We start from the raw sequence: 23,679 nt of genomic DNA on the forward strand, positions 1-23,679 counted from the left end.
ATAAGAATAACACCTTTCCCTTTATTGACTGTAATTAAGTAAATGTAACAGGAATTAATCAGAAATGCAGCAATTTGCTTCAATAGCCTTTATTTTTTCTATATCTTTGCATATAGTAATTTACTTGTGAAAAATATGAAGTTGAAACAAAAAGAAATTGCTGAAATTCCAGGGCTGCAATAATAATGACATACTGTACAGTACTGTGAGGGTTCTAGTTCTCATCAACATGTGCAGTATAATCACTCATACTGTACAGTACTGTGAGGGTTCTAGTTCTGTTTTTGCTAAGTTGAATCCAGCTTCATCCACAAAGATGAATGTATGTGCAGTTTGCCTGGCTTCCATCTCCATTACTCTGTAAAATACAGTAAATCCACAGTTTTACAGTACTTAACATTATGCATAGCTGTGTATGTACCCTGTTTGGTTATTGAACAAACATCTTACCTGGACATATTGATACCGGAGTTCTTTCACACGTTCACCGTTTCTCTCAAAGGGTACAGTGTACAACTGCTTCATCCTTATTTGATGTTTCTCTGGGACTCTGGCAATTGTTGTTGTTCTGACCATATTCACATTCTCAAAAGTGATATTGTCTGCCAGCGCTCCTGTCACGTTCTGACCTTAGTTTCTTTTTATGTTTTTGTGTTAGGTTTGTCAGGGCGTGAGTTGGGGTGGGTTGTCTATGTTCTTTTTTCTAGGTTATATTTTCTACGTGTTTGGCCTAGTATGGTTCTCAATCAGAGGCAGGTGTCGTTCGTTGTCTCTGATTGAGATTCATACTTAGGTAGCCTTTTCCCATCTGTGTTTTGTGGGTGATTATTTTCTGTTTAGTGTGTCTGCACCAGACAGAACTGTCAGAACTTACCACGCTGCGTATTGGTACGATCTCTCATACTCCTCGTCAGAGGAAGACGAATGCCGTTACAGCTCCGTCCTTAATTTCCCACAGTTTTATTGCTTTGTTGCCAATTACCATGTCAACAATGGCAATTTCCTGCTCATCTGATAATATTCTGCCTCTCCCTCCTGTGGGAGGCAACCTTTGGATCCTACTGAAAAACACAAAACAATCAATATATTTCAAAATGTAAACATACTGTATTGTACTGTAATATGGAGTTTGATTATCATTGAAGGATGCACATCTCACCTGTTTTTTTGCTGGAAAATGTGTACTATTGATGCAACTGTTGAATGCTGCAGATTTGGTTGCACCCTTAAACCGGCCTCTCTCGAGGAGAGACCATGGTTTACAACATGGTCAATAATTGTGGCCCTTATCTCATCAGAGACCACCGCTCTTGGTCTTCCTCTCCTTTGTCCTCCATGCATTCTCCCTCTCCCTGGCACTCTTCTTTCCCCACCAACCTGTCTTCCTTGATCCGTGTTTCCAAACTACAGTTAAAAAAAAAAAATCGCTAGGACCCATTTCATAATACATAATAATTAACTTTTTAAAAACTCTTTACACAGTTCTCCTAGTCAACTTTCAGCTTGGCACAGTTAATTTAGTTAATTTCACATCCAAAATGCACTAAAACTACCAAAACACTTCATACGTATCTCAAATAAACTCATTATTCCATAACACTAGCAAAGGTTGTCACCCAACAAGCACACTTTGTCACTGTCACGATCGTCGTATGGAGGGGACCAAAGCGCAGCGTGGTTAGAATACATTCTTCTTTATTTAATGAAGAACACGAAGAACAAAAACAACGTGACGCTATGATAACGAGTGCTGACACAGGTAACTACACATAGACAATAACCAACGAAATACCCAAAGAAGATGGCTGCCTAAATATGGTTCCCAATCAGAGACAACGATAAACACATGCCTCTAATTGAGAACCAATCTAGGCAACCATAGACCAACATAAACACCTAGATGGAAACAACCCCATAAATCTACAAAAAACCCTAGACAGTACAAACACCCTAGATGAGACAAAAACACACATACCACCCTCGTCACACCCTGACCTAACCAAAATATATAAAGAAAAAAAGAATACTCAGTTCAGGGCGTGACAGTACCCCCCCACAAAGGTGCGGACTCCGGCCGCAAAAACCTAATCTAAAGGGGAGGGTCCGGGTGGGTGCGGGGCGTAGACCCCACTCTACCATAGTCATTGCCCTCTTCAAGGGCCTCTTCAGAGGGACGACCCTCGCCTCCGACCTAGGGTCTAAGATCCTAATTAAAGACCCCACTGGACAGAGGGGCAGCTCCGGACTGAGGGGCAGCTCCAGACTGAGGGACAGCTCCGGACTGAGGGACAGCTCCGGACTGAGGGACAGCTCTGGCAGCTCCTGGCTGACTGACGGCTCTGGCAGCTCCTTGCTGGCTGACAGCTCTGGCAGGTCCTGGCTGACTGTTGGCTCAGGACAGTCTGGCGGCTCAGGACAGACTGGCGGCTCTAGCGGCTCAGGACAGACGGGAGACTCTAGCGGCTCAGGACAGACGGGAGACTCTAGCGGCTCAGGCCAGACGGGAGACTCTAGCGGCTCAGGGCAGACGGGAGACTCTAGCGGCTCAGGACTGACGGGAGACTCTAGCGGCTCAGGACAGACGGGAGACTCTAGCGGCTCAGGACAGACGGGAGACTCTAGCTGCTCAGGACGGACGGGAGACTCTAGCAGGTCAGGACAGACAGGACACTCTAGCAGCTCAGGACAGACGGGACACTCTAGCGCAGGGGTGTCAAAGTCAAATGGACGGAGGGCCAAATAAAAAAATCAGCTACAAGACGAGGGCCGGACTGTTCGAATGTTCATTGAAAAATTTTTAAATGACGCATATAGTCTAGTGAACCTAATTGAACCTACTGAAAACCTAACAAATATATTACAATATGATCAGATAAATAAAGCAATATTTTCTTATGGCTCTGTCAGTAATCTTTAATTTTCAACAGACACAAAAGACAAATTTCCTTTATATAAATATCCCCATAACATGAACATTAAATGAAAGAAACCGGTATTCAAGGCACCATCAGTAGACTATATTTTCTATTTTAGCAAAAGTGGGCTAAATTTACTTCAAAGAAAAAACAATAATAGCAATTTTCTATCATCCACTCAACTGAAATATTTTTAAAATATAATTGGATTGAAATACAAAAAAATAAAGTGCAAAAATCTATTAATCAAAAACAACACTTTGTTTAAGGAGAAGTAACATGCAGTGAAAACAAATATTAAATTTTAACTTTTAAACTTGAACTGAGTAAAAACTCTAAATATGTGATTGCACAGTAATGTTCACTTGTTTGAGGTTGAGGGTGATACTTGGTGGTGTCCCATCTTTTCCACAAGTTCATCAATGTTCGGGGTAAGGCTCTGAGCTGAAGAAATCCTCAGAATTGAGTGGAGGTGTTCAGCAGTAAGTCGACTTCTGTGTGATGTTTTGTTCAGGTTCATCAAAGAAAACAGTTGTTCACACAGGTATGTGCTGCCAAACATAGACAACGTTTGAGCAGCCTGGATGCGCAGCTGGGGCATTGTGCCGGGGAGGAAACGGGCGAACTCCGCAGCACCCACTGCCGCATATTTTGCCCTCAGTGCATCATTGCATTGGAGGTCAATCAACTCCATTTGGAGGTTTGGTGGTGAGCTTTCCACGTCAACAGCAAATGGGTTACCGAGCAGTTCCAACCTGCTTTTTTGTGCTTCAAAGTCAGCAAATCGGCGTCGAAAGTCAGCGGCAAGCATACCTATTTTATCAGCCAACTGTGTGCTCGGGAACGCACTGGTAGAGAGCTTCTCTTTCATGGTCTGGCAGCTGGGAAAGTGGCTCAAATTTTCTTTCCGCATCTGCGTCTCCCACAGAGTCAGTTTGGTTTTAAATGCCTTCACTGTACTGTACATATCAGAGATGACACGATCCCGACCCTGCAGCTGCAAGTTTATTGCATTCAGATGACTCGTAATGTCACACAGAAAAGCCATTTCACACAGAAACATTTCGTCTCGGAGTTGTGTTGTGTCTTTCCCTTTGCTGTCCAAGAACAGACAAATCTCCTCACGAAGCTCGAAACATCTTTGAAGCACCTTTCCCTGGCTTAGCCATCGCACCTCTGTGTGATAAGGCAAATCACCATGCTCCGTTTCTAACTCCGTCAGAAATGCCTTGAACTGGCGGTGATTCAAACCTTTGGCTCTGATAAAGTTAACTGTGCGCGTGATGATGCTCATTACATGCTCCATTTTCAAGGCTTTACCGCACAACGCTTCCTGGTGTATGATACAATGATAAGCTGTCAGCTCACCTGTCGCGTTTTCCTCTTGCATCTTTTCCCGTATCTTCGCCACCAGTCCGCTCCTGTGTCCACACATCGCAGGTGCTCCGTCGGTTGTCAAACCCACGAGTTTTTCCCAAGGCAGCTCCATCTCATTTACACATCTTGACACCTCTTCATACAAATCATGCCCCGTAGTTGTGCCATGCATAGGACGTAAAGCCAAAAACTCCTCTGTCACGCTTAGGTTGGAGTCCACTCCGCGGATGAAAATTGACAACTGGGCAATGTCAGAAATGTCGGTGCTCTCATCCACAGCCAAGGAATATGCAATAAAATCTTTTCCCTTTTTCACAAGCTGCTCTTTTAGATTGATGGACAACTGGTCTACTCTCTCGGCAATGGTGTTTCTGCTCAGACTCACATTTAAAAAGAGTTGCCTTTTTTCTGGGCAAACTTCGTCACAAACTTTAATCATGCAGTTTTTGATGAAATCCCCCTCCGTAAATGGCCGGGCTGATTTAGCGATCTCTTCTGCCAAAATAAAACTGGCCTTGACAGTTGCGTCCGCGTGTGTGTCCGCGTGTTTCGTTTCATAATGTCGTCTCAGATTATACTCTTTCAGTACCGCCACACTTTCTCCACACAGAAGACACACAGGTTTTCCAGCTGCCTTCGTGAACATATACTCCGACTCCCACCTTGTTTGAAACCCCCGGTTCTCAGTATCCACCTTCCGTTTTGCCATTTTTGATGGGTATCTGAAAGTTAATTTTACTGTGATGCTGACGACTGCTGTGCCAATAAATATTGAAATGAAGCAGCCTACTGCTCGGTGCGTCACCTTTGCATTGTGGGAAATGTAGTATTGGTGCGTGTAAAAGATCTGCGGGCTGCCGGCTTGCTGCGGGCCGGTTCTAATAATAAATCAAAATCATCCCAGGGGCCGTAAAAAACCTTCTTGCGGGCCGGATGTGGCCCGCGGGCCTTGACTCTGACATATGTGCTCTAGCGGCTCAGGACAGACGGGAGACTCTAGCAGCTCAGGACAGACGGGAGACTTTAGCTGCTCAGGGCAGGAGGAAGGCTCTGGCAGCGCTGGACAGGCGGGAGCACATGTAGGGATGAAACGGATAGACAGCCTGGTGCTGGGGGCTGCCACCGGAGGGCTGGTATGTGGAGGTGGCACTGGACAGACCGGACCGTGCAGGCCCACTGGAGCTCTTGAGCACCGAGCCTCCCCAACCTTACCTGGTTGTATACTCCCCGTAGCCAGGCCAGTGCGGCGAGGTGGAATAGCCCGCACTGGGCTGTGCTGGCGAACCTGGGGACACCATGCGTAAGGCTGGTGCTATGTATGCCGGCCCGAGGAGACGCACTGGAGACCATATGTGTAGTGCCGGCTTCATGGCACCTGGCTCGATGCCCACTCTAGCCCGGCCGATACGAGGAACTGGAATGTACCGAACCGGGCTATGCACACGCACCGGGGACACAGTGCGCTCCACCGCATAACACGGTGCCTGCCCGGTTCCTCTCTCTCTCTCCGGTAAGCACAGGAAGTTGGCGCAGGTCTCCTACCTGGCTTCGCCACACTCCCTGTGTGCCCACCCCAATACATTTTCGTGGCTGCCTCACGGGCTTCCAGCCGCGCTGCCGTGCTGCCTCCTCATACTAGCACCTCTCTGCCTTCGCTGCCTCCAGCTCTGCCTTGGGACAGCGATATTCACCCGGCTGTTCCCATGGTCCCTTGCCGTCTAATATCTCCTCCCAAGTCCAGGAGTCTTGTGTCCGCTGCTGCTGCTGCCCGTTACCACGCCGCTTGGTCCTTGGTTGGTGGGTTATTCTGTCACGATCGTCGTATGGAGGGGACCAAAGCGCAGCGTGGTTAGAATACATTCTTCTTTATTTAATGAAGAACACGAAGAACAAAAACAACAAAACAAACGTGACGCTATGATAACGAGTGCAGACACAGGCAACTACACATAGGCAATAACCCACGAAATACCCAAAGAAGATGGCTGCCTAAATATGGTTCCCAATCAGAGACAACGATAAACACCTGCCTCTAATTGAGAGCCAATCTAGGCAACCCTAGACAGTACAAACACCCTAGATGAGACAAAAACACACATACCACCCTCGTCACACCCTGACCTAACCAAAATATATAAAGAAAACAAAGAATACTCAGGTCAGGGCGTGACAGTCACTCATAAAACAATGACCTAAAAAATGATAACAACACTAACAACATAAGAGTTAGGCTATTACTGTAGTTTACATTATACCTAAAAACATGCCATTGTGTGCCTCAGCCCTGTTTGGTTTTGTTCATAACCAGTTCTGTATTTTATAGTCATCTTACCTGGACGTATTGGTTCCTGAGTTGCTTGACTCGTTCAGAGTTCCTCTCAAAGGGGACAGTGTACAACTGCTTCATCCTGACTTGATGTTGTTTCAGGACTCTAGAAATAGTTGTTATGCTTACATTGTGAATATTTCCAAATGTAATGTTGTCTGCCAACACTCTGTCCCGAATCTCTGTGAGTTTTATGCCATTGTTTCTGATGACCATATCAACAATTGCAATTTCCTGAACAACAGTGAAAATCCTACCTCTCCCGCCTGTGGGAGGTAACCGTTGGGTCCTTAGCAGAAATACAAAAACAATTACACACAAGTGGGTTTGGGGGCTTTACTCAATTTACTTCTGTAATGTGCAGTTCAGTCAGATGCCCTTGCGGAATGCACATCTTGCCTGTTTTTTTGCCAGACATTTCTCACAATAGATGCCACTTTTGAGCGTTGCAGATTGGGCTGCACTCTCAGACCAGCCTCTCTCATTGATAGACCATGATTTATTATATGATCAATTATAGTAGCCCTAATCTCATTTGAAACTACAGCTCTTGATCTTCCTCTCAGTCTTCTTCCACCGTCCCCTCTCTATTTCAATACGGTATTACTGTAGAAATGTAGCAAATTGCTGTCTTATTCAATTTTGTGTTACGTTAGGTTTTGAACTTAAGTTTAACAGTTTTGAAGAGAATATGTAAACATGTGCAAATTGGCCTGTAGGTACATAGAGTTTTGGTGGTGGTTGTGAATTCATGAAATTTGAAAGATGTATTCATTGAATGCATTTTGTGCCAAAGCAATGAGAAAATATCCACAGTTTAGCCCAGCATGGCCGATTTAATTAGGGACGATTTCAGTTTTCATAACTATCGGTAAACAGCATATTTGGACGCTGATTATGGACGATTACATTGCTCTCCATGAGGAGACTGCGTGGCAGGCTGACAACCTGTTACGCGAGTGCAGCAAGGAGCCAAGGTACTGTAAGTTGCTAGCTAGCATTAAACTTATCTCATAAAAACGATCAATCTAAACATAATCACTAGTTAACTACACATGACTGATGATATTACTAGTTTATCTAGCTTGTCCTTTGTTGCATATAATCAATGCAGTGCCTGTTAATTCATAATCGAATCACAGCCTGCTTCGCCAAACGGGTGATGATTTAACAAGCACATTCGTGTAAAAAGCACCATAAACATCAATGCCTTTCTTAAAATCAATACACAAGTATATTTTGTTAACCTGCATATTTAGTTAAAAGAAATTCATGTTAGCAGGCAATATTAATGAGAGAAATTGTGTCACTTCTCTTGCATTCTGTTCAAGCAGAGTCAGGGTATATGCAGCAGTTTGGGCCACTTGGCTCGTTGCGAACCGTGTGAAGACCATTTCTTCATAACAAAGACCGTAATAATTTGCCAGAATTGTACATAATTATGACATAACATTGAAGGTAGTGCAATGTAACAGCAATATTTAGACTTAGGGATGCCACCCGTTAGACAAAATACGGAACGGTTCAGTATTTCACTGAAAGAATAAATGTTTTGTTTTCGAAATGATAGTTTCCGGATTTGACCATATTAATGACCTAAGGCTCGTATTTCTGTGTTTATTATATTACAATTAAGTCTATGATTTGATATTTGATAGAGCAGTCTGACTGAATGGTAGTAGGCTGCAACAGGCTCGTAAGCATTCATTCAAACAGCACTTTCCTGCGTTTGCCAGCAGAAACACTCCACAAATTTCTTGTTAACAAACTATAGTTTTGGCAAGTCGTTTAGGACTTCTACTTTGTGCATGACACAAGTAATTTTTCCAACAATTGTTTACAGACAGATTATTTCACTTATAACTCACTGTATCACAATTCCAGTGGGTAAGAAGTTTACATACACCAAGTTGACTGTGCCTTTCAACAGCTTGGAAAATACCAGAAAATTATGTCATGACTTTAAAAGCTTCTGTTAGGCTAATTGACATCATTTGAGTCAATTGGAAGTGTACCTGTGGATGTATTTCAAGGCCTACCTTCAAACTCAGTGCCTCTTTGCTTGACATCATGGGAAAATCAAAAGAAATAAGCCAAGACCTCACAAAAACAATTGTAGACCTCCACAAGTCTGGTTCATCCTTGGGAGCAATTTCCAAACACCTAAAGGTACCACGTTCATCTGTACAAACAATAGTAAGCAAGTATAAACCGTCATACCGCTCAGGAAGGAGACACGTTCTGTCTCCTAGAGATGAACGTACTTTGTTGCGAAAAGTGCAAATCGATCCCAGAACAACAGCAAAGGACCTTGTGAAGATGCTGGAGGAAACAGGTACAAACATATCTATATCCACAGTAAAATGAGTCCTGTATTGACATAACCTGAAAGGCCTCTCAGCAAGGAAGAAGCCACTGCTCCAAAATCGCCATAAAAAAGCCAGACTACGGTTTGCAACTGCACATGGGGACAAAGATCATACTTTTTGGAGAAATGTCCTCTGGTCTGATGAAACAAAAATAGAACTGTTTGGCGATAATGACAATTGTTATGTTTGGAGAAAAAAGGGGGAGGTTTACAAGCTGAAAAACACCATCCCAACTGTGAAGCACGGGGTGGCAGCATCATGTTATGGGGGTGCTTTTCTGCTGGAGAGACTGGTGCACTTCACAAAATAGATGGCATCATGAAGATGGAAAATTATGTAGATATATTGAAGCAACATCTCAAGACATCAGTCAGGAAGTTAAAGCTTGGTCGCAAATGGGTCTTCCAAATGGACAATGACCACAAGCATACTTCCAAAGTTGTGACAAAATGGCTTAAGGACAACAAAGTCAAGGTTGTGGAGTGGTCATCACAATGCCCTGACCTCAATCCTATAGAAAATTTGTCGGCAGAACTGAAAAAGCCTGTGCGAGCAAGGAGGTTTACAAACCTGACTCAGGTACACCAGCTCTATCAGCAGGAATGGGCCAAGATTCACCCAACTTATTGTAAGGAAGCATGTGGAAGGCTACCCAAAACGTTTGACCCAAGCTAAACAATTTAAAGGCAATGCTACCAAATACTAATTGAGTGTATGTAAACTTCTGACCCACTGGGAATGTGATGAAAGAAATAAAAGCTGAAATAACTGACCTAAGACAGGGCATTTTTACTAGGATTAAATGTCAGGAATTGTGAAAAAACTGAGTTTAAATGTATTTGGCGTATGGTGTATGTAAACTTCCGACTTCAACTGTATATGAAATACAAATGGTACAGAGAGAAATAGTCCTATAATTCCTATAATAACTACAACCTAAATCTTCTTAGCTGGGAATATTGAAGACTCATGTTAAAAACTTCTTAGGGCTGAGATCCCGCTAACAGGATTGATATGACAACAGCCAGTTAAAGTGCAGGGCGCCAAATTCAAAACAACAGAAATCTCATAATTAAAATTCCTCAGACATACAAGTATTTGACACCATTTTAAAGATACACTTCTTGTTAATCCCACCACAGTGTCCGATTTCAAATAGGCTTTACGACGAAAGCACCACAAACGATTATGTTAGGTCAGAGCCAAGTCACAGAAAAACACAGCCATTTTTCCAGCCAAAGAGAGGAGTCACAAAAATCAGAAATAGAGATAGAATTCATCACTAACCTTTGATGATCTTCATCAGATGACACTCATAGGACCTCATGGTACACAATACATGTATGTTTTGCTCGATAAAGTTCATATTTACATAAAAAAATCTCAGTATACATTGAAGCGTTATGTTCAGTTGTTCCAAAAACATCCTGTGATTTTGCAGAGAGCCACATCAATTTACAGAAATACTCACAATAAATGTTGATGAAAATACAAGTGTTATACATGGAACTTTAGATACACTTCTCCTTAATCCAACCGCTGTGTCAGATTTCAAAAAAGCTTTACGGAAAAAGCAAACCATGCAAAAATCTAAGTATGGCGCTCAGAGCCCAAACAAGCCACAAAGATATTATTGTGCAGTCAACAGAAGTCAGAAATAACATTATAATTATTCACTTACCTTTGATGATCTTCATCAGAATGCACTCACAGGAATCCCAGTTCCACAATAAATGTTTGTTTTGTTCGATAATGTTTGTTTTGTTCCATAATTTATGTCCAAATAGCTACTTTTGTTAGAGCGTTTTGTAAACAAATCAAAACTCACAAAGCACGTTCACTAGGAGCAGACGAAATGTCAAAATGTTCCGTTACAGTTCGTAGAAACATGTCAAATGATGTATAGAATCAATCTTTAGGATGTTTTGAACATAAATCTTCAATAATGTTCCAACCGGAAAAATCCTTTGTCTGTAGAATTGCGATGGAACAGAGCTCGCTCTCATGTGAACTAGCGTCACAAGCTCAAGGCATTCTGCCAGACCTCTGACTAATTCCCCTCTCATTCTCTCCCACTTCACAGTAGAAGCATCAAAAAAGGTTCTAAAGACTGTTGACATCTAGTGGAAGCCTTAGGAAGTGCAACATTACCAATATCCTACTGTAGCTTCAATAGGGAATGAGTTGGGAAAACGACCAACGTCAGATTTCCCACTTCCTGGTTGGATTTTTTCTCAGGTTTTTGCCTGCCGTATGAGTTCTGTTATACTCACAGACATCATTCAAACAGTTTCAGAGTGTTTTCTATCCAAATATACTAATAATATGCATATATTAGCAACTGGGACCGAGTAGCAGGCAGTTTACTCTGGGCACCTCTGGGCACCTTATTCGGGCCAAGCTACTCAATACTGCCCCCAGCCATAAGAAGTTAAAAGGAACCACCAGCTTTCATATGTTCTCATGTTCTGAGCAAGTAACTTAAACGTTAGCTCTTTTTACATGGCACATATTGCACTTTTACTTTCTTCCCCCTACGCTGTGTTTTTGTATTATTTAAACCAAATTGAAAATGTTTCATTATTTATTTGAGACTAAATGGATTTTATTAATGTATTATATTAAGTTAAATAAAAGTTCAGTATTGTTGTAATTGTCATTATTACAAATATGTAAATAAAAATCGGCCGATTTATCGGTATCAGCTTTTTTGGGTCCTCAAATAATCTGTATCGGTATCAGCGTTGAAAAATAATACAAATCGACCTCTAGTCCTAGCCATTGTAAAAAACTGTAAATCATTCTGAAGCCATTGTCACGGTCGTTCGTAGAAACGGACCAAGGCGCAGCGTATGTTGAGTTACACATAATTTATTAAAGAAGTTACATTTTAGCAAAGACAAAATAATAAACAATAAACTAACAAACAACGAACCGTGACTACAACACTAACTCAAAACATAAACAAAATCCCATAACCCACAGGTGGAAAAAATCCTACTTAAGTATGATCCCCAATTAGAGACAACGATATCCAGCTGCCTCTAATTTGGAATCATACCAAAACCCCAACATAGAAAAAACATCCTAGAACCCCAGATAGAAAATATAAACTAGACTAACCCCCCAGTCACGCCCTGACCTACTCCACCATAGAAAATAAAGGCTCTCTATGGTCAGGACGTGACAGCCATCCTCTTTTGTCCGCTTCGTAACGAGACTAAAAACAGGACACTTGGGTAGGCTTTCAGCTGAAATTGCAATCAGCTGTGTTTGGAATGATTCAATATTCTGCTGAGATTTTCTATATGTTTCAGTCTGGTAACTGCAGAAATGTGTGACATTTACCATCATTCTGTTTTGCATGTGTTTTTAACAGTTTTGGAAACAGTGTGTTAGCATTTGAAAACAAGTGCTGCAAATATATAGTTTTGCAGGTGGTGGAGTATGAATGAGAAAAGAGTTCATGGATTTCGGAGATTCTGGTCATTGAATGCATTTTGTGTGGAAGCAATGAAAAATGATTCACAGTTTGGTCCACATACACTTCTGTTTTGCTTACTGTGTGAAGAGTTTTGACATTGTGACTTCAGTTTTGACCAATGCATGTTAACAATTGAAAAAAACTCTAATATAATAGTTTGATTAAAACATTTACAGTGGCTTGCAAAAGTATTCACCCCCTTGGCATTTTTCCTATTTTGTTGCCTTACAACCTGGAATTAAAATAGATTTTTTGGGGGGGTTTGTATAATTTGATTTACACAACATGTCTACCACTTTCAAGATGCAAAATATTTTTTATTGTGAAACAAACAAGAAATAAGACAAAAAAACGGAAAACTTAAGTGTGCGTAACTATTCACCCACCCCCCCAAAGTCAATACTTTGTAGAGCCACCTTTTGCAGCAATTACAGCCGCAAGTCTCTTGGGGTATGTCTTTATAAGCTTGGCACATCTAGCCACTGGGATTTTTTTCCCCCATTCTTCAAGGCAAAGCTGCTCCTGCTCCTTCAAGTTGGATGGGTTCCACTGGTGTACAGCAATTTTTAAGTCATACCACATTTTCTCAATTGGATTGAGGTCTGGGCTTTGACTAGGCCATACCAAGACATTTAAGTGTTTCCCCTTAAACCACTTGAGTGTTGCTTTAGCAGTATGCTTAGGGCCATGGTCCTGCTGGAAGGTTAACCTCTGTCCCAGTCTCAAATCTCTGGAAGACTGAAACAGGTCTCCCTCAAGAATTTCCCTGTATTTAGCGCCATCCATCATACCTTCAATTGTGACCAGTTTCCCAGTGTCTGCCGATGAAAAACATCCCCACAGCATGATGCTGCCACCACCATGCTTCACTGTGGGAATGGTGTTCTCGGGGTGATGAGAGGTGTTTGGTTTGCGCCAGACATAGCGTTTTCCTTGATGGCCAAAAAGCTCAATTTTAGTCTCATCTGACCAGAGTACCTTCTTCCATATGTTTGGGGAGTCTCCCACATGCCTTTTGGCGAACACCAAATGTGTTTGCTTATTTTTTTCTTTAAGCTATGGCTTTTTTCTAGCCAGTCTTCCATAAAGCCCAGCTCTGTGGAGTGTACGGCTTAAAATGGTCCTATGGACAGATACTCCAATCTCCGCTGTGGAGCTTTTCAGCTCCTTCAGGGTTATCTTTGGTCTCTTTGTTGCCTCTCTGATTAATACCCTCCTTGCCTGGTCTGTGGGTTTTGGTGGGCGGCCCTCTGTTGGCAGGTTTGTTGTGGTGCCATATTCTTTCCATTTTTTAATAATGGATTTAATGGTGCTTCGTGGGATGTTCAAAGTTTCTGATCTTTTCATAACCCAACCCTGATCTGTACTTCTCCACAACTTTGTCTATGACCTGTTTGGAGGGCTCCTTGGTCTTCATTTTGCCGCTTGCTTGGTGGTGTCCCTTGCTTAGTGGTGTTGCAGACTCTGGTGCCTTTCAGTACAGATGTGTGTATATATACTGAGATCATGTGACAGATCATGTGACACTTAGATTGCACACAGGTGAACTTTATTTAACTAATTATGTGACTTTGAAGGTAATTGGTTGCACCAGATCCTATTTAGGTGTTCCATAGCAAAGGGGGTGAATACATATGCACACACCACTTTTCTGTTTAAATTCTTTAAAAAACATTTTGAAACAAGTAATTTTTTACATTTCACTTCATCAATTTTGACTATTTTGTGGTTGTCCATTACATGAAACCAAATAAAAATCCATTTAAATTACAGGTTGTAATGCAACAAAATAGGAAAAACGCCAAGGGGGATGAATACTTTTGCAAGGCACTGTACATGCGGGCCTCCCGAGTGGCACAGCGGTCTAAGGCACTGCATCACAGTGCTGGAGGTGTCACTACAGTTCGATCCCAGCCGGCTGCGACAGGGAGACCCATGAGGCGGCGCACAATTGGCCCGGCGGGATGTCCTTGTCCCATTGCGCTCTAGCGACTCCTTGTGATGGGATGCACGCTGACTTCGGTCGCCAGGTATACGGTATTTCCTCCGACACATTGGTGCGACTGACTTCCGGGTTAAGCGAGCAGTGTGTCAAGAAGCAGTGTGGCTTGGCAGGGTCGTGTTTTGGAGGAAGCATGGCTCTCGACCTTCACCTCTCCCGAGTCCGTACGGGCGTTGCAGCGATGATAATAGTCCTGTTTACATGGACACATCTGACACCAGGCTACCTGATGGCACTCTGGTAAATGCAGAAAGTCACCAATCAAAATAAACCTTTTTGCACATCGACCATGTTCTTTTTGAGAAGCATATTTCCTTCTGAGTTGGGAGATATAAAGTTTGTATGTGAAAGCTACTTCTAAGACTCATACAGTGCCTTGAGAAAGTATTCGGCCCCCTTGAACTTTGCGACCTTTTGCCACATTTCAGGCTTCAAACATAAAGATATAAAACTGTATTTTTTTGTGAAGAATCAACAACAAGTGGGACACAATCATGAAGTGGAATGACATTTATTGGATATTTCAAACTTTTTTAACAAATCAAAAACTGAAAAATTGGGCGTGCAAAATTATTCAGCCCCTTTACTTTCAGTGCAGCAAACTCTCTCCAGAAGTTCAGTGAGGATCTCTGAATGATCCAATGTTGACCTAAATGACTAATGATGATAAATACAATCCACCTGTGTGTAATCAAGTCTCCGTATAAATGCACCTGCACTGTGATAGTCTCAGAGGTCCGTTAAAAGTGCAGAGAGCATCATGAAGAACAAGGAACACACCAGGCAGGTCCGAGATACTGTTGTGAAGAAGTTTAAAGCCGGATTTGGATACAAAAAGATTTCCCAAGCTTTAAACATCCCAAGGAGCACTGTGCAAGCGATAATATTGAAATGGAAGGAGTATCAGACCACTGCAAATCTACCAAGACCTGGCCGTCCCTCTAAATTTTCAGCTCATACAAGGAGAAGACTGATCAGAGATGCAGCCAAGAGGCCCATGATCACTCTGGATGAACTGCAGAGATCTACAGCTGATGTGGGAGACTCTCTCCATAGGACAACAATCAGTCGTATATTGCACAAATCTGGCCTTTATGGAAGAGTGGCAAGAAGAAAGCCATTTCTTAAAGATATCCATAAAAAGTGTTGTTTAAAGTTTGCCACAAGCCACCTGGGAGACACACCAAACATGCGGAAGAAGGTGCTCTGGTCAGATGAAACCAAAATTGAACTTTTTGGCAACAATGCAAAACGTTATGTTTGGCGTAAAAGCAACACAGCTCATTACCCTGAACACACCATACCCACTGTCAAACATGGTGGTGGCAGCATCATGGTTTGGGCCTGCTTTTCTTCAGCAGGGACAGGGAAGATGGTTAAAATTGATGGGAAGATGGATGGAGCCAAATACAGGACCATTCTGGAAGAAAACCTGATGGAGTCTGCAAAAGACCTGAGACTGGGACGGAGATTTGTCTTCCAACAAGACAATGATCCAAAACATAAAGCAAAATCTACAATGGAATGGTTCAAAAATAAACATATCCAGGTGTTAGAATGGCCAAGTCAAAGTCCAGACTTGAATCCAATCGAGAATCTGTGGAAAGAACTGAAAACTGCTGTTCACAAATGCTCTCCATCCAACCTCACTGAGCTCGAGCTGTTTTGCAAGGAGGAATGGGAAAAAATGTCAGTCTCTCGATGTGCAAAACTGATAGAGACATACCCCAAGTGACTTACAGCTGTAATCACAGCAAAAGGTGGCGCTACAAAGTATTAACTTAAGGGGGCTGAATAATTTTGCACGCCCAATTTTTAAGTTTTTGATTTGTTAAAAAAGTTTGAAATATCCAATAAATGTCGTTCCACTTCATGATTGTGTCCCACTTGTTGTTGATTCTTCACAAAAAAATACAGTTTTATATCTTTATGTTTGAAGCCTGAAATGTGGCAAAAGGTCGCAAAGTTCAAGGGGGCCGAATACTTTCGCAAGGCACTGTACATTCAGTTGTTCTGAACTCACTTCCCTCATGCTAAAGAGGGAGGCTCTCGGCTGGTGCTAAAGAGGGAGGCTCTCGGCTGGTGCTAGCACATGTGCAGATCGAATACACCACTGGAACGCCTAGTAGCCTTTCCAACAGTAAAATGACCTAGCGGCCTCATGGGTGGAATGTTATGAATATTTTTCATAATTTCATAATTATAAACATGTATTATTATTTTTACGCGAAAATCCGGTGTTTCTATTTCAAACGGTTTTGTTATATTTCAGTCTTCTGTGGTGTATATGAAGGGGAATATTGTAATGCAAACTCAAAATGTAATACATTTAAACTTAACATGATACAGGTGTCTTCTTTTTTTAAGCTCATAATAACCATGTGTGTGAGGTGTATACTTTCTTTTCAAAGTAGACCCTGATTTAGCCCAATGCAGTAAAAGGTAAAGGTGTTTACATGTCCTAATAATTTGAAAGACTGCTCAGAAAACCATGTGTTTTAATCAGTGTATGCTTACTTCGATTATGACCGTACTTGGATTAAGCTAAACAGACTAAGGTGTTTACATGACTATTGCGTAATCTGCCTACTGCCACAATCAGTTTAATATTGAAATATTACTGTGCATGTAAACGTACTCAGTCTGTGTTGTTGTCTGAAATGGAGCAAAACATTATATTATGATTGTTGTGATTACCTACCCATTGTCATTACTGTTATCATGCCCTATATTGTGGACATCATTTTTTGGTACAGTATAACCATTGTATGTGCTCTATACCAAGGTGCTGTTAGCCAGTCATTCTGTACAGTAGACTTTCAGCTCAGGTCCCCCTGCCACAATGTTGAAATATGAAAAGACTCAGCCAGTGTTCTGACTGCTGGATGTTCCACCCGCTCAGTACAGACAAGGAGGGAGGGGAGAAGCCAGCTAGTGAGCTGGGCGGTGATTTTTTTATGTCGGAACATTTTTCATTAAGATTTCCCTCCCCCTCCTGCTCTGACTGCGGTCTGGAGAAAGGGTCACGGGGGGGTCATGGAAAGGACTAATGTGTGTTTTTGTATGTGGCTCTCGTAAAAAAATTAGCACCCCAGGAGATTGTCTCCTGCTTGAGTATAAATAGGGCGCTTGACTGTTGAGTAAATAGGATGACCCATGTGAGGAGGAAATTGTGGGAGCTCCTTACCAATGGCTTATTAAAAGTGTATAGAGGCAGTCCAAGTGGAGACTCTCCAGAAGTGATAGAAAGTGTATCAGAAGACAGATGTAAAAGTTATAGATTGTATTTATGATTGGTTAACAAAGCATTTTCAGTGTGTGAAACTAAGGGGAACAATACAAATAGAGAAACATTTTGTCTTAAGTAATTGTTTAATTTGGCCACATAGAAATGAGAAATATTACAACTGGAGCTGACAATTTAGAAATTTAGGAAACCGTCCAATTATACTTACTGTCGTTCTTACATGATTCTGTTCCCTATGGTAGGGAACTACTTTAATCTTATTGCATTATTTTGTACATGACTGTATCCCAAAGGCCTGTTGTCCACTCATATGGATGAGTTCACACTGGGCAGTGATGCAAAGTCACCATAGGGAAGCAGCGTCAGACAACAACACATGCTTTTCATACAGTAGGTCCAACTTGGCTGAATATGTGCATTTGTGTGTGTGTGTGTGTGTGTGTGTGTGTGTGTGTGTGTGTCTGTGTGTGTGTGTGTGTGTGTGTGTGTGTTGGTGGGCTGGACTGGACTCTTCACTACAGACTATCCCCCGAAGGCGCCCCTCACGGCTATAAATAGCTCTTCATGTGGCGTTAAGTAAGGGGGTGGAGTGGAGCGACATAGATTTTTTTATTTAAAAAATATATATATATATTACATGTGCTGTAGAGAGATAAATTATTGAGATGGGAGATGTAGTACTGTAGAACAGAAGCCAGTTTGAGTTTCATGGCCTGATGCAGCAGCCGGAACATCAGGAAGTGTGTGTGTGTGTGTGTGTGTGTGTGTGTGTGTGTGTGTGTGTGTGTGTGTGTGTGTGTGCCTCAGTGTGTGAGTCTGGATGGCAGTGCTGGAACCGCCTGCTGTTATGATGGTATGTTTTTCTTGGTGAGCTTGAGGAATGTTTATGTAGCTAAGAAACTGGTCTCTCTTCGCAATCACTCAGCGCCATCTTCAGGCCACATCAACAGTGAATAACAGATGCTGAGATATTATCATTAGTTCTATTCCAAAATAGCCCGTGTGTGGCTTTGGAAGTGGCCACTGCATTGAATTGATGATCCATTACGGCTCTAACATAGGCCAGTTTCTTCAGGGTACAGATATATTGCATAGGCACTAGGCAGCACGGTAATCACATGGAGATTACATGCTGAGTTTATTGTCTGCTGGCTTATAAGCCTGGCTAGACAGGCGATGGGGTTTATAGATTAAAAATGCACATCATTAACATCTGGTGGTTAATGATGTCCTGCCCACCCTCAGTTATAGATCACAATAATGGGTTAGCTATTACATGTGTGATAAAACAAAGACCACCGTAATAAACTGTACCAAGAAGTATACTGAAGAGTAGAAGCCATACATAAACATTATGTCACGTTAATCAATCATAGGGAAATTAGGATTTATTCCTGCAATAAGGACCTACCGTATATGTTGGACGATGAACATTAAGCTTATATGATTTTATGAAAAGCTTTGTATTTTCAAAGACATATTAAGTCTGTTTTCTCATCTACATGTACTGTATGTACAAATGTGCAGCTCACGATTACTAATCAGTGGTTACCATGGGGAGCTAATGCCATCCCTGTTACCATAGTAACTACATGGTATAACGGCAACTTAGTGCAAAGTGCCAGAAATGTTGTCTCTATATTGTCTCTCTCACTGCAGTGAAAAGTCTTTACTGCATAGGGACTGTATGTGACTGACGTTGTCTCTGTGTGTCTCTCTCTCTGTCTATAGTGAGCACCTATCATGCTCCTTCACCTTCTTCCTGCATGGGGAGAGTAATGTGTGCACCAGCGTAGAGATTGCCCAACACCAGCCTGCCTACCACATCACTGATGACCACATCCGCCTGGCTCAGACCTCCTCAGCCCCCGTACAAGGTGAGAAACAGCCAGGCTAAGAGAGAGACGTAAGATCCAATACACTGGATGTCTTTACCCGCCTCTGTTTTAACCTGAGCATCAATGTCATAACTATGTGTATTATCAAATCTCTGAATCTGAACATGAGTGGTCCTTTCTGATATCCTGCACCTCTGTGCTCCTCTCTCTGACTGTCTATTCTATTATATCTACCTATCTATGTGTCTGTCTCTACTGCTACTTATCTGTGTCTGTCTCAACTGCCACCTATCTACAGTGCCTTGCGAAAGTATTCGGCCCCCTTGAACTTTGCAACCTTTTGCCACATTTCAGGCTTCAAACATAAAGATATAAAACTGTATTTTTTGTGAAGAATCAACAACAAGTGGGACACAATCATGAAGTGGAACGACATTTATTGAATATTTCAAACTTTTTTAACAAATCAAAAACTGAAAAATTGGACGTGCAAAATTATTCAGCCCCCTTAAGTTAATACTTTGTAGCGCCACCTTTTGCTGCGATTACAGCTGTAAGTCGCTTGGGGTATGTCTCTATCAGTTTTGCACACCGAGAGACTGAATTTTTTTCCCATTCCTCCTTGCAAAACAGCTCGAGCTCAGTGAGGTTGGATGGAGAGCATTTGTGAACAGCAGTTTTCAGTTCTTTCCACAGATTCTCGATTGGATTCAGGTCTGGACTTTGACTTGGCCATTCTAACACCTGGATATGTTTATTTTTGAACCATTCCATTGTATATTTTGCTTTATGTTTTGGATCATTGTCTTGTTGGAAGACAAATCTCCGTCCCAGTCTCAGGTCTTTTGCAGACTCCATCAGGTTTTCTTCCAGAATGGTCCTGTATTTGGCTCCATCCATCTTCCCATCAATTTTAACCATCTTCCCTGTCCCTGCTGAAGAAAAGCAGGCCCAAACCATGATGCTGCCACCACCATGTTTGACAGTGGGGATGGTGTGTTCAGGGTGATGAGCTGTGTTGCTTTTACGCCAAACATAACGTTTTGCATTGTTGCCAAAAAGTTCAATTTTGGTTTCATCTGACCAGAGCACCTTCTTCCACATGTTTGGTGTGTCTCCCAGGTGGCTTGTGGCAAACTTTAAACAACACTTTTTATGGATATCTTTAAGAAATGGCTTTCTTCTTGCCACTCTTTCATAAAGGCCAGATTTGTGCAATATACGACTGATTGTTGTCCTATGGACAGAGTCTCCCACCTCAGCTGTAGATCTCTGCAGTTCATCCAGAGTGATCATGGGCCTCTTGGCTGCATCTCTGATCAGTCTTCTCCTTGTATGAGCTGAAAGTTTAGAGGGACGGCCAGGTCTTGGTAGATTTGCAGTGGTCTGATACTCCTTCCATTTCAATATTATCGCTTGCACAGTGCTCCTTGGGATGTTTAAAGCTTGGGAAATCTTTTTGTATTCAAATCCGGCTTTAAACTTCTTCACAACAGTATCTCGGACCTGCCTGGTGTGTTCCTTGTTCTTCATGATGCTCTCTGCGCTTTTAACGGACCTCTGAGACTATCACAGTGCAGGTGCATTTATACGGAGACTTGATTACACACAGGTAGATTGTATTTATCATCATTAGTCATTTAGATCAACATTGGATCATTCAGAGATCCTCACTGAACTTCTGGAGAGAGTTTGCTGCACTGAAAGTAAAGGGGTTGAATAATTTTGCACGCCCAATTTTTCAGTTTGAAAAAAAGTTTGAAATATCCAATAAATGTCGTTCCACTTCATGATTGTGTCCCACTTGTTGTTGATTCTTCACAAAACAGTTTTATATCTTTATGTTTGAAGCCTGAAATGTGGCAAAAGGTCGCAAAGTTCAAGGGGGCCGAATACTTTCGCAAGGCACTGTATGTGTCTGTCTCTACTGCTACCTATCTATGTGTCTGTCTACTTCTACCTATCTGTGTCTGTCTCTACTGCTACCTATCTATGTGTCTGTCTACTTCTACCTATCTATGTGTCTGTCTACTTCTACCTATCTATGTGTCTGTCTCTACTGCTACCTATCTATGTGTCTGTCTACTTCTACCTATCTATGTGTCTGTCTTTACTGCTACTTATCTATGTGTCTGTCTCTCCTATCTGCTGTCTACTTCTACCTATCTATGTGTCTGTCTCTACTTCTACCTATCTATGTGTCTGTCTGTCTACTTCTACCTATCTATGTGTCTGTCTCTACATCTACCTATCTATGTGTCTGTCTACTTCTACCTATCTATGTGTCTGTCTCTACATCTACCTATATATGTGTCTGTGCTCCCATCTGTATGTCCATCTATCTGACTCTATCTCTGTCTGTCCATCCCTCCACCCATTGCCACTGCAGTGATCCTGAGTCCGTATGGTCTGTCGGGCTCTCTGACGGGCCAGGCCTATAAGATGAGTGACCAAGCTGTGAGGAAGCTGATGGAGGAGTGGAGCTACTTCTACCCCATGGTGCTGCAGTGCCATAGAGAGGGGGGAACAGGAGGTGCCGGCATGGGGGGCATGGGTGCGGAGAGGGAGGGCACTGACCTGCCGTTTGACCCCAACAGTCATGTGGCCGTCGAGGTCATCGTAGGTATGTATGGTAACGTTCAAAACACTTGCTACCAGGGCTGGCTGTAGCCTTTTGGGGACCATAAGCGAGATTTGGTTGTGGGGCCCCTCACCAATCGGGCACATTTGTATTTTATTTTTAAACTAATTTCCTGAAAATCTGCCCATTTTTTGCCATGGGGTGTAGAGAAATATTAGCCTTTTTTATGTGATATCTGAGTGAGAGTGACTAAATCAATCTGGGCCCCCTGGAGGTCAGGTCCCCTGGATGTCAGGGCCCCTGGACATGTGCCCTGGTCAGTATTCCGCCATGATTACTGTATGTTTAGATAACTAGCTAGACTAACCTACCAATCAATTTTTTTGTATCTGATTGACTGACTGTCAGTGTCTGACAAAACAAGAGATAAACTGCTGATGCACAACCAAATTTCGAACTTGCACCTTGTGTATTCTACTATTCTAACTCTCAACAGTAAGTTATAACCAACTGAGTTCCTAAACTCCTAAACTGAGTTCCCACTCGGGAACCACCACTTATGTTGCGTATGCCTGGAGCCGGCCCTGCTTGCTACCTTTGAATGTAATTGAATGTACACACTTTGCTGTATATACATTGTTACGACCTGGCTCATAGTTCGTAACAACAAAGGGAGACCACGCATGACTTAAATGTAAAAAGGAATACATTTATTCAACTAATTAATAACAAATACAAAAATGTAACACAAGCTGTGGACGTCTGTAGGATCAGTAGTGTATGCAGTGTGTGGATGTGTGGAGAGGGTGTTGTATGGTGAAAACAACAAGAACACTAAAGGTGGTGGAAACCAGCCTGCCAGTCAGGGAAGAGATTGTTGGCTGATGTGGCCTCCCTTTATAGCCAGCAGGCTAAGCATGCCCAGGTGCGCCACATCAGCTGATGATCCTCCCAGCTCTGACCAAGTGAATCCAGCTATGATCCATTTCAGTCAGTGTAGATGAGGTTAGGAGACAGGTTAAATAATGATTTTAAGCCTTGAGACAATTGAGACATGAATTGTATATGTGTCGTTCAGAGGGTCAATGAGCAAAACAGAAAATGTAAGTGCCTTTGAACGGGGCATTGTAGTAGGTGCCAGGCGCACCGGTTTGTGTCAAGAACTGCAACGCTGCTGGGTTTTTCTCATGTATATCAAGAATGGTCCACCACCCAAAGGACATCTAGCCAACTTGACACACAGCATTGGAGTCAATATGGGCCAGCGTCCCTGTGGAACGCTTTCGACACCTTGTCGAGTCCATGCCCCAACGAATTGATGCTGCAAAAGGGGGGAGGGATGCAACTCAATATTAGGGAGGTGTTCCTAATGTTTTGTACACTCAGTGCACACGCATGAACAATATGCTATGGGTGACAGTAGGCTATTGGCAAAATGTTTTGATATGGTGTTACTGAAATGTATTATCATTATCACACCTAAAGAGGGAACTACAGAGAACAACAGCTCTTCATCGATTTTAGTCTCAGCTTTGATTGC

General features: G+C 42.4%; 1 protein-coding gene across 1 annotated transcript in view; it reads left to right on the forward strand.

The window, feature by feature from the left end:
• The window catches only part of LOC139408626 (mediator of RNA polymerase II transcription subunit 13-like), a 118,603-nt gene that overhangs the window by 74,411 nt on the left and 20,513 nt on the right, over positions 1 to 23,679 (forward strand). The window contains exons 5-6 of the mRNA XM_071152733.1: positions 19,452 to 19,597; positions 21,948 to 22,181. Coding sequence (XP_071008834.1) covers positions 19,452 to 19,597; positions 21,948 to 22,181 — 380 coding nt within the window. The remainder of the gene's footprint in view (positions 1 to 19,451; positions 19,598 to 21,947; positions 22,182 to 23,679) is intronic.

This window comes from Oncorhynchus clarkii, chromosome 5 (assembly GCF_045791955.1).
Source record: "Oncorhynchus clarkii lewisi isolate Uvic-CL-2024 chromosome 5, UVic_Ocla_1.0, whole genome shotgun sequence".
Lineage (NCBI taxonomy): Eukaryota > Metazoa > Chordata > Actinopteri > Salmoniformes > Salmonidae > Oncorhynchus > Oncorhynchus clarkii.